General features: G+C 37.0%; 1 protein-coding gene across 1 annotated transcript in view; it reads left to right on the top strand.

Moving 5' to 3' along the window:
- The first annotated feature begins 4451 nt into the window (after nt 1–4451).
- The window catches only part of abhd17c (abhydrolase domain containing 17C, depalmitoylase), a 48483-nt gene continuing 39919 nt past the window's right edge, over nt 4452–13015 (top strand). Inside the window, exon 1 of the mRNA XM_016513996.1 lies at nt 4452–5282. Within this exon, the coding sequence (XP_016369482.1) occupies nt 4798–5282 (485 nt within the window). The 5' untranslated portion in view covers nt 4452–4797. The remainder of the gene's footprint in view (nt 5283–13015) is intronic.

Raw genomic sequence — 13015 nt, 5'->3', positions numbered from 1 at the left:
TTTGGATAAAAGCGTCTGCTAAATGACTAAATGTAAATGTGTATATATATATATATATATATATATATATACATATATAATATAGACTTTTTTCACATTACTGTAATGAGAATGAGATTGCTTTGCAATAATTAGCGTAAAAAATGTTTTATTATGCTTCATTATGCTTATTTATGTATGTTTATATACATTATACTTATTTATATATATTATTTATGTATTTATTTGCTGAAAAATATACTCCCCATCAGGCCATATCCATATAAACAAGAATGAATGAAATCAAAACATTACCTGTTTTTACTTCAATATTATTCTAATTGTTTTTTTTGTTTTTTTTGTTTTTTTTTCAGGATCTGAGTGGTTATATTTTTTCATGTTCCCTATTTTCCGACATTATGGATCCAATTTTCATATAATGAGATACTTGAGTGTGGCAGTGAATGAAATTACCTGTAGTGATTGTTGCAGGAAAATGCATGTTATGACTGAAGTGTAATATAGTTGTTTTGCCTGTTTTTGATCTGCAAGCTTCCAGCTCTCACAACGCTGCTGTCTGAGGCACTAAAACCCAATCCTGTGAGGTTCACATGATCCTGATAATATTGGTTCAAAACCTGAGTGTGATGTGCTCAGGTCTCCTGAGATCAGAGGAGTCAATGCTCAGAATCAAGCTGCACTGCTCTTTCATTTAGACACATGTACAGCCCTGCAGACACAAAACTCCATTTCACAACCAACAGCTGAAAAGTGAGCAGACTTTTGTGTTTTATCAACTATGTGTTTTGAAGGACTTACAGACAATGTCTGGTATCACAACTATTTGAGGAAATTGCTTTGCATGCTTTTGAAATATATTACAAAGTTCAGAGAGTACAGCTGCTGAAAGCACATTGTGTATTTTGTGATGGCATGCCAAATAACAGGCCAATTTTATCAATGTACCGTGAGAAAACAGATAATTAATGAAAAACGCATAATGCATTTGATAGGATTTCACACCATTCTGATTCTATTGAAGAAAAAGTTCACCCCAAAAAGTAAATTTGCTGAAAATACACTCACTCTCAGGCCATCCAAGATGTAGATGAGTTTGTTACTTCATCAGAACAGATTTGGAGAAATGTATTGCATCACTTGCTCAGCAATGGATCCTCTGCAGTGAATGGGTGCCGTCAGAATGAGAGTCCAAACAGCTGATAAAAACATCACAATAATCCACACCACTCCAGTCAATCAATTAACGCCTTAATGAAGTATTTGTTTCTTACAAATGTGCAGCTTTACACTTCACCAGACATTAATTGATGGACTGGAGTGGTGTGGATTATTGTGATGTTTTTATCAGCTGTTTGGACTCTCATTCTGACGGCACCCAATCACTGCAGAGGATCCATTGGTGAGCAAGTGATGGAATGCTACATTTCTCCAAATCTGTTCTGATGAAGAAACAAACTCATCTACATCTTGGATGGCCTGATGGTGAATATATTTTCAGCAAATTTTCATTTTTGAGTTAACTATTCCTTTAATTAAATCATTTTAAATAATCCACCAACAGGTTTTAAGCAGCTAAATTGCTGTGCTTAAGGGATCTAGAATACGGTCATGCAGAATAAGGAATTAATATGTGCTTTGTAAGTACTACTAAACAGCCAATATGCTAGTAATATGCATGCTAATAAGAAACTAGTTAATAGTGAATAGTGTTAGCATTCACTCTTGTCTGAATGTATGCTATTGTGGTTACTGAAATGAAGTCCTTGTGCTAATAATATTCTCACATATTTGAAACATACATTTTGTTGATTTCAAATAACAATGAAGGAAATAGGACACCAAACCCAGAGGTTTCAGCATGTAACTTTGTTCTGAGTCTTTCACATTTCCTGTGATATTTGTAAACTAGCAGTTTTTCATTAATCAGATTTCAGTGGGGAAGACATTTTAGGCTCATAAACATCAGAACATTACTCTTGGGAACATCAGAACATTACCCATTTTTTCTGTGCATAACTTTCATTATTTATGGAAAAAACAGACCTGTGGTCAAAAGAGCAGGTCTCACTGTGTGATTCGTTCAGTGTGGCTTCACCCACATGCTGTATCTCCACCACCATATGCACTGCGTCGTGTTATCAAGGCAATTAATATTATGTTTTCTGGAGTTTGGGAGTCTTTAAATAAGTGGTTTAACCCTATCCAATAGGGTTATACTATAATATACTATACCTACTTACTATTAATTAGTTTTTATTAGTATGAATTAGTTAGTTTATTGAGGGAAAACTCTTAATAGTGAATGTGTTCCCTAATCTAAATTGTTACCGAGTCAACTATGATGAAGTAAGATGTTAACAGAATTTTTCATGTTTTTTTATATATATTATATTATCTTATTTTATAAATATGAACAAATTGTGTGTGTGTATTATGAATTGTTGTGTTGAGTTTCACTGCGGCATGTTGTCACAAAACCTTGTGTTGAGTTTCACTGGGGCATGTTGTCGCAAAAAGTCAACTGTTTCTTTTTTTTCCTGGACTCATGATTAATATAGTGGTTGGGCAAAATAATGTAACCACCCATGGTTATTAACCTATAGGGGTTAGTATCATTTGTGTAGGCTACAGTGAAAAAACAAATGTGGCGATTAACTTTTATCTATGTTCTCTAGGTTGAATATCAGTGTGGTATAAGTTATGTTCAGCAGTGTATAGTACAAGCACTCCGTGAAATGGATGACATGTCAGACTTCCAAAAAGGGCAAATCATGAAAATCCATTTAGCAGCAGCATCTATAACCTTAACAGTCCATTTTTTTGGAGTTTTAAGAACATCTGTCTTTCCGATTATGACTGTGCGCACAATGCATGGCAAAACTTTATCAGCAAAGAAGAATACTGAGTGAAAATCGAAAGTGAATGACAGGGACTGTTGAACACTGTGTCCAGACAATCCAAAGTCAACGTCCGTGAAAGAACTGTAACTGCGACAACTTTAATCACAGGCACCAGTGCTAAAAAGCAAAAAAGATGGTGTCATGATCATAAAACTTGTTTTGACCTAACTAATTTATCACATTGATTTAAATAGGATAATCTTGTTACCATAGGGATATAAAAATGCAAAGAAAATATATTCCATTCATTGTTTTTAACAACATAAAGTGCATTAAACATTACGTCAAGGTTTACCAAACTGGAGTTTGTGAAGGAAGTTTCGTCAGAGAACCGTGAACATGCAGATGTGTTACTTAATTATGAACTTGTTACCTTAAAATCTCAGGGGTATAGTTTAAGTAAATATATTGGGTGAAAGAGGTTTTGAATCCCTGCATTAAGTGTTGTGTAATTATAGCCACCTGACTAATGACTGATCTTTGTGTGAATGTCCACAAAACTGGAAGACTTTCTGAGTGAATATAAGCAGTAGGCTATTTGAGAAATAAACATTTAAAAGATGAAAAAGAGGAATTACGGAGAATCAATAAATTATAAGTAATTGCTATCATGTGAATAACGTAATCATGTAATCAATAAAATAGTAACTGTCTGATTACGAGTATTTTAAAATGTAGCTAATTTAATCTAGTTACAGGTGCTTAATTTTTGGAATCTGATTACATAATCTAGATTACATGTAATCAGTTACTACCCGGCTCTAGCCAGATTATTTTGTCGAACCCCTGTGTTTCTTCTGATCATAAAAAACTTTTGATCTAAAGGCTTCTGCTTAAATGCACGAAATTAGTTTCCAGCGTACATGACGTGAACTCCTTGAATACCGTAAAAAAAAACATTAAGTACGCACAGTGGGACAAAATAGGGTGCAAAATTGAAAAAATAAAACCTTGTACTCAGACAAATGACAACTTTAAAATCTTATTAAACATGCATGTGTCATTAAAAAACAACCTTGCTTTGATAGATATTATTAAGTGTTGCTTTTGATAAAACAAGCTCTTTTTCATCATTAAAAATTTTTTTTAAATTGATTTTATTGCATATGAATGATTGAACCCTTCTCTGTGGACACACTGTTTTAGATGTAGTGAGAGGACATTAAGAAACATAGATTTGGTATAATAATGAGAAAATTAAATTGAAGGTGATAATTGTGTTAAATACATTCTATTATTAATCCCTCATGACATTTAAAATTGAAAATATTTTTATTTTTAAACCTAATAGCAGCTACCCTTGCTGGACCTTGTTTTGTCCCATGTCTCAAGAATGACTGACATAATGAAGTTGATTGAGTGAATATCCAGAGTGTGCAGTGCTGGAATACACAAAGAAGAAACTGAACTATTTTAAAGTTTTTATTTGTTTAATATTGTGAACGGACACATTTCCCATTTTTGAGTTTCTTTGCTTCACAGTTTTGGTGACTTTGAAAGAAGCACCATCCTGCAGGCTCATCCAAGGACAAGGCTCGTGACGTCGCCGTCGCCAGCAGGAGCCGGATATCCGCCACGACCGGAAATATCCCATATTTGGGCATTCTTAGCAGGAGCAATGGCAGCTTACACTGAATGTGAACGGCTAGCTTGATGCTGATTGTGTAGTGTAAATGATCGATTTTTAGACATTTTCAACCCATGATCGAGACGGATGAGCGGTGCATTGGAACGTATATATTTTTAAAAATGTCAAAAACCAAGTGCTAGTGACCGATCCGTTAAACTGCTACCAAACCGAAACCAATTAGCACGGCTTTAGCATCCTCGACACCGTTCGTGAATTCTCTCGCTACTCGTAACACCCCCGACTCTCACCCGGTATCCACCGCTCTCCATGCCCGAGCAAGGCCCGAGGATGAACAGCTTCTCCCTCGGCGAGTTGTGCTGGCTCTTCTGCTGCCCGCCCTGTCCGAGTCGCATCGCGGCCAAACTGGCGTTCCTGCCGCCCGAGCCCACGTACTCCATCCACACAGACGCGAGCGGCGCGACGAGCCTGCATCTCACCGAGCGCGCCGACTGGCAGTACTCCCAGCGCGAGCTGGACGCCGTCGAGGTGCTGGTGACCCGAACCAGCCGCGGAAACCGGGTCGGCTGCATGTTCGTCCGCTGCGCGCCCGCTAGCCGCTACACGCTGCTGTTCTCTCACGGGAACGCCGTGGATCTGGGCCAGATGTGCAGCTTCTACATCGGCCTCGGCTCCAGGATCAACTGTAACGTGTTCTCCTATGATTACTCGGGTTATGGGGTCAGTACCGGGAAACCGTCCGAGAAGAACCTATACGCTGACATCGAAGCGGCCTGGCAGGTGCTGAGGAACAAGTGAGTGTTTCATTCTGAGCAGGTGCTTCTGTGTTTGAGCGCCAATCCCAATTGTTCTGTGATTGTGTGATGTTTCCCAGCACACTGTATAATACTACTGTTTTCCTTATGAAATGCATGGATGGAATGCATGAAATGAATGTGATTTATTGACCCCTGAAGTTCCAGATTTTCTTATTTGATGTGTTTTATAAAGATCTGTATTGCTGTTAAGCTCATCCTATGTAGTGAAACACCAGAGATGAACTGGTAATCAGTTGATGCTATTACTAATAATATTTATAGCCTATTTATGTATATACACACACGCGCACACACGCACACACACTGCTGTTCAAAAGTTTGGGATCAGTAAGATTTTTAAAGAAGTCTCTTCTGTTCATCAAGGTTGCATTTATTTGACCAAAAATACAGAAACTATTTCTATAATTTATTTCTGTGATGCAAAGCTGAATTTTCAGCATAATTACTCCAGCATTATCGGCTAACGTGACAGCATCAGTAAAACGACTAGTATTGGTCGATTTGTTATTGGCTCTTTATTATTTAGTGTCCTGCTGATTTTAATACTTGAATCATCTTTGAACCAGCCCACTTTTTTGCTAAGTTAAAGGTGGGGTAAGCGATTTCTGGTAGCCAATGTTGACATTTGAAATCACAAAAACAAACACGCCCCTACCCCCAAAAGTGTCTCGCCCCTATTTTGATAGCTATAAGTAGACACGCCCCTTACTGCTGATTGGCTACAAGTTTGTTTTGCTATTCGGCCGAATTGGTTTTCTAAAGTGTTTTTGAAAAATCGCTTACCCCACCTTTAATCCAAGTGATGACATAACTGAAGTTGTTGCATAATCACTTAGAAACATGTCACATCACTGACTGTCAGTCTTAAAAGTTTTAATAACCTGTTTTAACAGCAAAGAGATTTGAAAGTTAGAGTTTGGCTGATATGTGTTTTTCTTCTGGCTCGTGCTGATATCGATATCTAAAGCAGGGTGGCTGATAATATGCCAATTAATGATAACACATTATTTGTAAAGAATCTTGTTAAAGCGAACACCCACTTTACAAGACATTTACTCAAAATTCATGTACAAAAAAATGATTATAGATACAAATCATTCATCGACATGTTAAAGCTATCAGTAGAATTTGGGGAAAGTGGGACGATAACCGATTTGGTTAATCAATTTATCATAAATAATTAATCAATCATATTGGTGGAAAAGGGGCAATAGGCTCGTTTGACTATAGGTTCAGACTTTTTTGCATTTTCTGTATTGGTTTTGGGAAATCTGAGGAATTCTGTGACAAGAATTTAAATATAAAATGTTTTAAATAGAGCTTGTTGGTAATGTGAAGTAGGGCTGTGCGATATGGACAAAAAAACATATCGCGATTTCTTTGATCAATTTTGCGATTTAGATTTTAAGCACGATTTTGACACACACAGACATGCTTTACACACTGTAAAACCGAACAGTGAAATTAATTAAATGAAATGAGTTAACTTCACTCAAATAATAATGAAAGTTAATTGGACTTAATTGAAATAAGTTCTATAAATTTAAAATATTGTAAATTTAAAATGTTGTTGTAGTAAGGTGCACTTAAAATGATTGCGTTTTCTAGTTCCCAGCATGCTTTGCATCAGACAACAAGGAAAATAAATGTAGAAATTAAGTGTTATTTTGTGTGTTTTTACACAAGATTAATATAGAGAGACATAAGTTGGTACTTAAATGTTGTGTTACGTTAGGATTTACATAGGTTTCTGTTATGTTGGTTTTGTAAGTGCACTTTTCCTTGTTTTAAATCTAGCCAAAAAGCCACGTGTTGACTGTGAAACAGTAGACTTTAATTATATGCATTTATCGTGTAATTACTACATTTCCGTGTCAATCCATGTTAATTTTTACTGCGAAATAATGCGGTCACTTTAATTCAGCGCGTGTAGCACAGACTCCGTGCGGAAACGATCGCAGCATGACTGCTGCAGACGCACCGCTCCTGGAGCACACTGCCGAACCACAATCGCGTGCAGTGTGAACGCTCTGATCCGTTAACATGGGCGCGGACAAAATACGCACCACAGACGGAGTGTGTGAACCTGGCGTTACGTTTGTATGCCCGCCCGGTCTGTTCTGTTCTCTTGCTCCATTTAGGCGCACTGCATTCTGATTGGTTCGGAGAGCATACTGCGGGAGGTCGGGGGCGCGGAAAACCGTGCTGTAAAGCGATTTAGAAATCGCTTAAATCGCGATTTTATGACGATTCCGAATAATCGCACAGCCCTAATGTGAAGCATAATCAATTTAGCTTAAGTATTTAGTAAACATGGGATGTGTAGAACTTGTCAGAAGTTCCTTCTGCTGAAAAATCCGTAGCAGAGTTTCTGCTGAAATTTCCGCAGATTCCGTGTGGGCTTGTGTGTGATCACATCCTCTAAAGGGCTACTACTACTACTATACTGAATGGTCAATCCGGGCATCTGCTGATCTTTCTTGCTGATTCAGCTCTTTAGTCATGAGAAGAAGTTGAGGACTCCAGGCAGGCATCACATGACCCACATGAGTATTCTCACTACATCGAACCAAGAAAACCTTTGATTGTTCCATTGGCTAAACTGATCAGTTAATCAGTTAGAACAACAACTGACCTCATATTTTGGTCCACGGATGGTATTTTAACCATTGGACTTTCTCCTGACCAAACGGAATAGCTTATTTTGTCTTCCAGAGGCAATCCAAGACAAAATGCCTTCAGAGACTAATGATTTATAACCGGTTAAGATCCTTTAACAAACTCATTAGAAAGGCAATTGTACAAAGTGCTTTATCTTTAATAATATATAATGGGAGATGTTTACACTGGAGAGTGTAAATATCTGTAATTATTTTTGAAGTAAGAACAGGATCATTTTGTTCGCACATCTGGCAGTGGTTATGTAATCTAATGAGCAATGGAGGCTGGTTGAATGCAAAATATACATGGTTGGTTTGGTTGCTCTGCAGGCAGCATTTTAAGGCATTATATGCATGCTCATTTCGGCTAAATTTTAACGAAGCATTGCATTTATTTTCATGTAGAAGCCAATACATTGTGCTCGGTGGAAAAAAATTTATCCAAGATGGTGTGCACCAAAAAATTATCTTAAATATTATTTATACAATGCTTAGTTGAGAATGGGCTGTTTTGCTTGAATATTTTTGTGTGCTATGTTGTATGTTTTTGTTGCGTTGTTAGCAACATCCTAACTCCAATATCTAGCCTATTGAAATCAGTTGTGAGTCCAGTCTCTTGTGCACTTTGTGTGAGAATTGCTGTTTGTGTGACATGTTGCTGTCTATTAAGACACTATGTAAGTTCCCTAGTATTTGCTGTTAAACAGCATTTCAAAAATAGATCCCTCACACCATAGCTACTTCTGATAAACTGTAGCTGGTAAGTGTTTTTTCCTTCAGTTTTTAATGGCTATTCTGGGGTTACTGGTGCTAGTTTGTCAATCAAATTTTCCAGGATCCTCAAACCATTAGGAAATGAAGCATTTTTATTACAGCCATAAGGAAGCTCAAATACTGCTTCGTAGCAATAATCAATTATTTATAGAGTTTGATTCTTAGTTTGTTAGGTTCCTGTTTCTTCTGTAAATGCTGATGTTGAAACTGAAATTTAACATGGAACAGAAGTAGTGTTTTATTTTTAGGATGCACACTTTGCAGTTTGTTGTCCTTCACAGGGCCACTTGAAATAAACTGAAATAAAATTAAAAGGAAAAAGCCCTCCGCTTATTTTATTTTAGCTCGTTGTCAAGGTAACATTTCTCATTTTTACTTAGTTTAACTTGATGTACTAAAATAACTCAAACTGAAATAAAAACTATATAGAAATATGTAAACTATATAGACATTTAACTAATATTAAAAAAACTAATAAAGATGACAAACAACAAAATTACTTCATTAACTAAAAAAAAAAAACTAAAATAAAAACAACACATCTGAAAATAAAAACTAATGAAAATATTAATTATTAATTCTAATGGTACTAAAGTAATATAGGTCGTTCAGGGGTGCAAACTAAGTCCTGCTCCTGTAGAGTTTACATCCAAACCCTATCAACAACCTGTATATGAGGCCCAAGTATTATATGGGCAATATTCGAGTTTAACTGTAATTGAGAATCTGTTTTTTTTTTTTCTTTTCTCGGTGACTCTTTGTCCAGGAATATAGTCTACACAAATGCTTAATTTTGTGTTATGAATTGCTGAAGTGCTTGCATAGCTTGAAATGTTTGCATGTGTATATACGTGCTTGTATTATATTTTTATCCTTAACTGCCGTTTACTAATGGCAGCACTTGCTGAAGTTCCTGTGTAATTACTGTACTGTGTGTGCAGTAGCCCTTCAATTTGACTTGCTTTAACCTTCTACTACGTTGACAGCTCTACCCTGAAATTGATCTGGTGACGTACCGAGTGTTGAAAATACTCATATGGCAGGGTAAATTAACTCTGAGCCTCTAGTACGTTTGCTAGCACAACAGTAGTAAGTGACGACATTCTCTGTAGGTTACACAGGCTGTGCAAACGTTTGCTGAACATTAATGTCGTGTTTATTTGGTGATGCAAAGATCATAATCATACTGGACTGCATTTCAGAGTTGACAACGTAATCTAAAATTCATTGGATTGTGAAATTAGTTTTAATATTAGATGAATGCCAGAAACAGCAGTCTGAGGACCCTACGTGCTGCTGCATTAGGAAGCCAGTAAAATATAAATGTTATAAACATGGCCTTTTTGAAAAGTGTTTTAAGTTCTCCAGTGCTATTGGATGGAACGTCAAACATCTTGTTTTGGAGAAATGCAATTGGAAATGTCATTATTCCAATCACTTGGAGTAATAGCACGCCAATAACAATCCGGATGATTTTCCATTAATGTCGATAGCAAAAACAGTGCAGTGTGAGTTTCATGATGAAGTTTAATATTTCATGTTTGGGATCTGAAGCTTAGGCAGTAGTTATAGTCATGCTTACTATGGTAATTATCTGCTAACAACTGATACTCTCCATTACGGATATGAGTTTAAAGTTGAATAATCTGAAGTTGAACTGTTCTATTTGTATTCAGTGCAAAGGCGGAATCCTTCAAACTCATTTGAATAAATTAAAACTCATTAAATTGAGAACATAGCTCACAATACATTTTAATGCTAATCTGTTTTAAGTATTACCATATCAGCACCTGACACCTTTTTGAGGCCATTCGCTCCATCCAAACATTTGCCGGATTTATCCGAAGTGTTTGCTCAAGTAAGATAACGCACAAAGGATTTGACTTTTTAATGTGTTATTTATCAACTCCTCTTCTCCTTGGGTTTCTGGCCCATATTTGGTCCATTGTGCAGTAAGTCTTTTTCTGTTTATGGAGCGTAATGCATTTCATAATGCAATAGGCAGAATTGCTCGGACAGTCCAGAGTAAAATCTCTTTTTAGTTCTTTTCAACAAAACATTTGAAGGCTAGGGTCTTTTGGGAGCATTTTCTCCAGCTTTAGCATAGTAAGCAGGTTCTGTAACTGTGTGCTTCTTACCATTTAATCTGTTGCAGCTTTTTTATGGTCTAGAAATGATAGAAGTCCCACATGTTGCCGTAGCTTGTGAAATGTCCTATATTCATTCAGGTTTAGTCTTACAACTCTCTTCAGGCATTAATATTGTCTGTATGCCGTGCACCTGCTTGCGACCGTCCAGATGTGTGCGGGGTTTTGGGGGTTTATGCAAGTAATAAATTAACTTCAGAGGTTTTTTGAGGGAAAAAGTCAGTCAATTAAACTTTCCTAAAGTCACCGAAAAATGAAAAAATGTTCCCCATAACAATTTTAAAACTTACAGTGTTCATTAAGTTCAGCCTGACAGTGCAGGTTTCACCGTAGTGCTGTTCGTGTCTCTCTCCTCCTCAGTGTGAATTATTTACACTGCTTCTAATGAACCAGACAGAGCTGCCTCGGACTGTTGGATGGCAAATTCTGATACTCGGCCTGTTACCTGCAGTTCCAGGGCTATGGTTGGCTCGTGTGCTAAAATTGAGAATAAAAGGTAAGAAAATAGGTAGAAGTTGCCCCATTTTTAGAACTTTCGTAGCATTTTCTTAAATATAAGTTACGGTTTGTTGTGGCTAAATTTAGCTTTACCTGATTATTTTCCACCCCTTTGCTCATCGTTAGAATTAAACAGGATTTTTTTATTCTATACCACAGGTGGCCAATGTGAGTCATGAGTCACAGTCCTGCAGAGTTTTGCTCCAACCCTGATAAAAACTCTCCTGCCTGTTGCTTTCTAGTAACCGTTAGACCTTGATTAGCTTGTCCAGGTGTGTTTGATCAGAGTTGGAGCTGAAGTCTGCAGGACTGTGGCTCTCCAGGGGCCGGTTGCATAAAAGGTTTAGACTAGTCTTAAAAGTTAGTCAGCTAATTTTTTCTTTAAGGCAGGTCATATTTTTTTAAAATGTACTTAAATAAAAATGTAGATTAGTCTAAGTTGAATCCAAAAAATAAGACTGATTACCCTTTGGTTAACTGCTAGTTGGTCAGACTAGTACTTAAGACACTGTCTTAACATAGAGGCTAAGTTTATGCAACTGGGCCCAGGACCGACGTTGGCCACCCCTGTTCTATACCTTTAAAGGCAGGGTAGGTTATTTGGTTCAAAAACATTTTCTTTTGTTATGCTGGTTGAAAGTCTCTTCACATCCCGATAGCAATCACTAAGTTAAGTGGTCTAAATGCATTTATATGTATTTATATCATCTGTGGAAAATGTAGGACCATAAAATGTATGTCCAATCATATATCCCTCGGTCCAAGGACTACGATAGGCTGTCCTTACCTGCCTGTCAACATATGTATTTGCATACCTCCGCGCGCCCTGTTCGCGCAGACATATGTCGTCAGCATATTCTGTTATGCTATTGCAGACCGAGTGAGAATGGAAGGCGTTATTGCAATATTATGCGCTTTGTACTGTAATGTTTTCTCACTGGTAGGGTTGGGTACCGTTCACATTTTAACTGGTACGGTACCGGTATCAGTACCTGAATTTCGGTGCCGGTACCCAACGGTACCTTTTTTCGGTACTTTACTCTGTGTAATTACAAAAATATTTATTTCAGTGAAAAAATAAGTCCAAAAGTCTCAATTTCAACATTTTGAACAATAAGGGCCCTACAAACGTTTTCTTTTTTCCCCCCCCAGAAATTCGTTTAAATTTTTCTGAAAATCAAATGAAGGCATTAAACATTTTTTGGAAAACAAACTGAGATTTACTGTTGAAATTAATACATGGAAGAAAAATTGTGTGAATATTCCTTTAAAACATTTTTAATAGGCTAATAATTGTATAATGTTTTTCTACAATTAAGTGATTAAGTTACTCTGTAGTACCGACGCAATTCGGTCGGTACCCTTAAAAGTACCGAGTTCGGTACCCAACCCTACTCACCGGTGAGTGAGACATGAGATAATCTGACAGCGTTGTATTCATTCAACCCTCCACCAACACCGTTGTTCTTATGATTTGTGCTACCCTGTCAGATTTTGCTTCCTCCCATTGAAACAGTAGGTAGCACAATGCGACAACAAAAAATGCTACCCATCAGATTATGCTTTATTAACGCGTACACCTACCCCAACCCTAAACCTCCCCTTACAGTAATGCAAATACAGTAATTGT

The sequence above is a fragment of the Sinocyclocheilus rhinocerous genome, unplaced genomic scaffold (assembly GCF_001515625.1).
Source record: "Sinocyclocheilus rhinocerous isolate Xijiao unplaced genomic scaffold, SAMN03320098_v1.1 scaffold1467, whole genome shotgun sequence".
NCBI lineage: Eukaryota > Metazoa > Chordata > Actinopteri > Cypriniformes > Cyprinidae > Sinocyclocheilus > Sinocyclocheilus rhinocerous.
The sequence above is the reverse complement of the archived record's forward strand: the minus strand, read 5'-3'. Positions and strand labels throughout refer to the sequence as shown.